Genomic DNA, 2767 nt, shown 5'->3' on the forward strand with positions numbered 1-2767 from the left:
AGGCTCACAAATCATTTTGATTTTACTTATCTCAAATGCCAATGTAGATTACATGCGAATTCCAAAAGACAAACAAACAGTCATTACAAGAAGAGAACGAGAGAAGATTTTAGCTACAATTGGAGGTTGAAGACAGCACAAGACTTGTGTTGAGTTGGTTTGGTTTGGTGTTCATTTGAACGTGGAGAGACGAGGAAGTTTGTCCCTCAGATAGTAAAGCCTCGCTCTTCTTACTTTCCTGTGACTCACCACTTTTATCTCCTTTATGTTTGGTGAGTATCTGTTCATTTCAAAAACACACACATATCAGGTACCTTATGCTAAACACATGTAACTTTTTAAGACCCTTATCTCTATCCTACTTACATTTAAGCTTCCCAACAAACGAGAGATAGTGTGCAACATTAAGAGAGGTAAGAAAGAAGATAAGACTTACAGAGGAAAGACGATTTCAACGCCAATGCCAGCAATGATTCTGCGGATACGAATAGTAGTGTGGATGCCTGCGTTCTGTCTAGACATCACTATTCCTTTGTAGATCGATAGCCTACGTCTGTTCTCAGGCACTTCCTGTCAAAAATCCAAACCCACCACCATATCTCAAAATCAAAATCAAATCTTGCAGTTTCAGATTATACCAAAAGAAGGCAGAACTTACCAGCTTGATCTCGACAATGTCCCCTGTCCTAATTTCTGGAACCGGTCTGACTTTCTCCGAAACCTCAATTGCTTTCTGGTTCAGTATCTACACAAACAAAAAGTAAACCCAAAAATTTCATCTCTCTGGCTGATTACTGATTAGAACCAAAACGCAAATATTCTTACAGAACATATATTTGATATTATTACAGCAAATTTTCACAATGAAATCAATCCTAAGGTAATGTTATAGAATAGCATTTGAAAAATTTAACTAACTTACACCCATGACATCTCCGAGCTTGGTCCTTGGCTTCCACGGAGGTTTAGCTTCCTCCACCTCAGCGGCTTCCACCGTTTCAGCAACAACCCCCGCATCAGCTTCAGTGCTCTCTTCGGCTTTGGCGATGAACTCCCTTCTCTTCCTGGAATCGATCGCGCCGGAATGATTTAGAAAACCCTTAGAAACTGAGATACGAGAGTGCACTGACGATGCTCGTGGTAGAAATGAAGAAACCCCTAAACTCTTAGACGACCGATTAGGGATTCTAGGTATCATATGCAATGCCTGCATACAAAATTCAAAGAATCATAATGTGAAGTTTGTTTCTGAGGCAGAGGAAAAAAAAGAACCTGAGGAAGAAGATGAGAGCTTGTCGCCATGTTTGCACAAACCCAATACTTCAGAGTAATGATGGAGCCTTATCAGCATCTCTCCTTATCCTCGATTGCAATTAGTTATATGGGCTATTCACTAATTTTTATTTTCGTATACAATTGGGCCTATGCGGTTAGGCCCATGGCCATGGGTACCAGAGCTGATTTCCGCAACTAATTTCGACATCACATTATGGTAATGGTAATAGTTTCATGATTGGTGACTGTTTTAAACAAAATGTATTCGTTTTCAATATCATACTGTTTTATTATTTAGTAACTATGAAATCAATCTTTACTATTGCATACATGAGATTTTTAAAAAATAAGCCAATGAAATCCATATCACATGCTTACATAATCTGTTTTGAACCTTATACTTCTAGAACTGCGTATACGTGTATATGTTTCTATTGTCGTGGAGAGCAATATTAATATTGTTTCGATTATTTTCTAACAATATCTTTGTCGGCAGACCACTTTCATTATCTTGTAAAGAAGTACAAACGATCACCTCAGGTACGTATCATCATAGTTTTGATTAGTATTAAGCTCTTGTCACTACAAGAAATCACTCAAATAGCTACTGATTTTTTTCTAGCTAAAAGGGACAATCTGTCGCTAGAATAAAGAACGCAACGGATGGCTACGGATAGGAATCGTGGCGTCAGTGTCGACGCTAACTCGGATCCGTCGCCATTCTGTAACTCACTCGCTACGATTTTGCAAGAGAACTGGCCATAGCTAACAGCTACAACATGGCTAAAAATTGTTCCGTTGCTCACTAGCAACAATCTTGGCGATAGACCCTGCGTAGCTAAATTGCTACAGAGTTAACTATGGCTTATCCTTAGCAATGACGTAGCTAATGTAGCTACGTATTTGGCTAGAAATGTTTGTATCTAAAATGTTGGATTCAAATTACCAACAAACATGTTATAATAGCAAAAGAATGATCTATGTAGCACATTTAGCAATAGATCCATTGGTGAATACGAATCTATACAAACTGATTTTCAGAATATAAGATTTAAGTAAATTGTTTTACAACATTAGAGTATTATAAGAAAAAATCAGAAATTCCCAAATATAACAGAAATGTCGATCTGAAAATTCTAGTATCCAAACAAAAAGCTAGATCTAATAAGTGAAAACTAAAGGCATAAGAAAAACTTCTGTTGGAGATGTTTGTGTGTGGGGATGCTGAGATGTAGCTGCCACCGTGAATCAGTGAGGAGCTTGGACTGTGGAAGAGCAGAGAGAAGCTTGGACTTCAGGGGAGCAGAGAAGAGACAAGAATGCAGAGGAAAATAAAAGAGATTGGACTGCGAGTCTGCGACCACCGAGGAGACGACCGGAGACTGGACTGCTATACTGCCTTGCACCACCAGAGAGGAGATGAACGGAGAGGACACCACACCTTGCACTACCGGAGAAGAAAGAGGAGGTGAGATTCGTAGAGTTGAAAAAG

General features: G+C 39.0%; 1 protein-coding gene across 1 annotated transcript; it reads right to left on the reverse strand.

Annotated features, from left to right (window-relative positions):
- Positions 1-1384, reverse strand: LOC106418702 (50S ribosomal protein L19-2, chloroplastic). Its single transcript, XM_013859457.3, has 5 exons — positions 1273-1384; positions 923-1207; positions 659-745; positions 437-570; positions 1-280 (listed from the first exon to the last, which is right to left on the reverse strand). Exons 1-5 carry the CDS (start codon positions 1300-1302, stop codon positions 172-174), a joined length of 645 nt encoding a protein of 214 aa, XP_013714911.1. The 5' UTR covers positions 1303-1384; the 3' UTR covers positions 1-171.
- Between the last annotated feature and the right edge of the window lie 1383 nt (positions 1385-2767).

This window comes from Brassica napus, chromosome C9 (genome assembly GCF_020379485.1).
Source record: "Brassica napus cultivar Da-Ae chromosome C9, Da-Ae, whole genome shotgun sequence".
NCBI classification, from domain to species: Eukaryota; Viridiplantae; Streptophyta; class Magnoliopsida; order Brassicales; family Brassicaceae; genus Brassica; species Brassica napus.

Excerpts from the sequence above, each read along its gene's own strand:
- LOC106418702 (XM_013859457.3), bottom strand. The coding sequence starts at position 1,302 with ATGGCGACAAGCTCTCATCTTCTTCCTCAG. Across the intron at positions 1,208-1,272 it reads GCTCTCATCTTCTTCCTCAG|GCATTGCATATGATACCTAG; the intron begins GTTCTTTTTTTT and ends TTTTGTATGCAG. Across the intron at positions 571-658 it reads ACATTGTCGAGATCAAGCTG|GAAGTGCCTGAGAACAGACG; the intron begins GTAAGTTCTGCC and ends GATTTTTGACAG.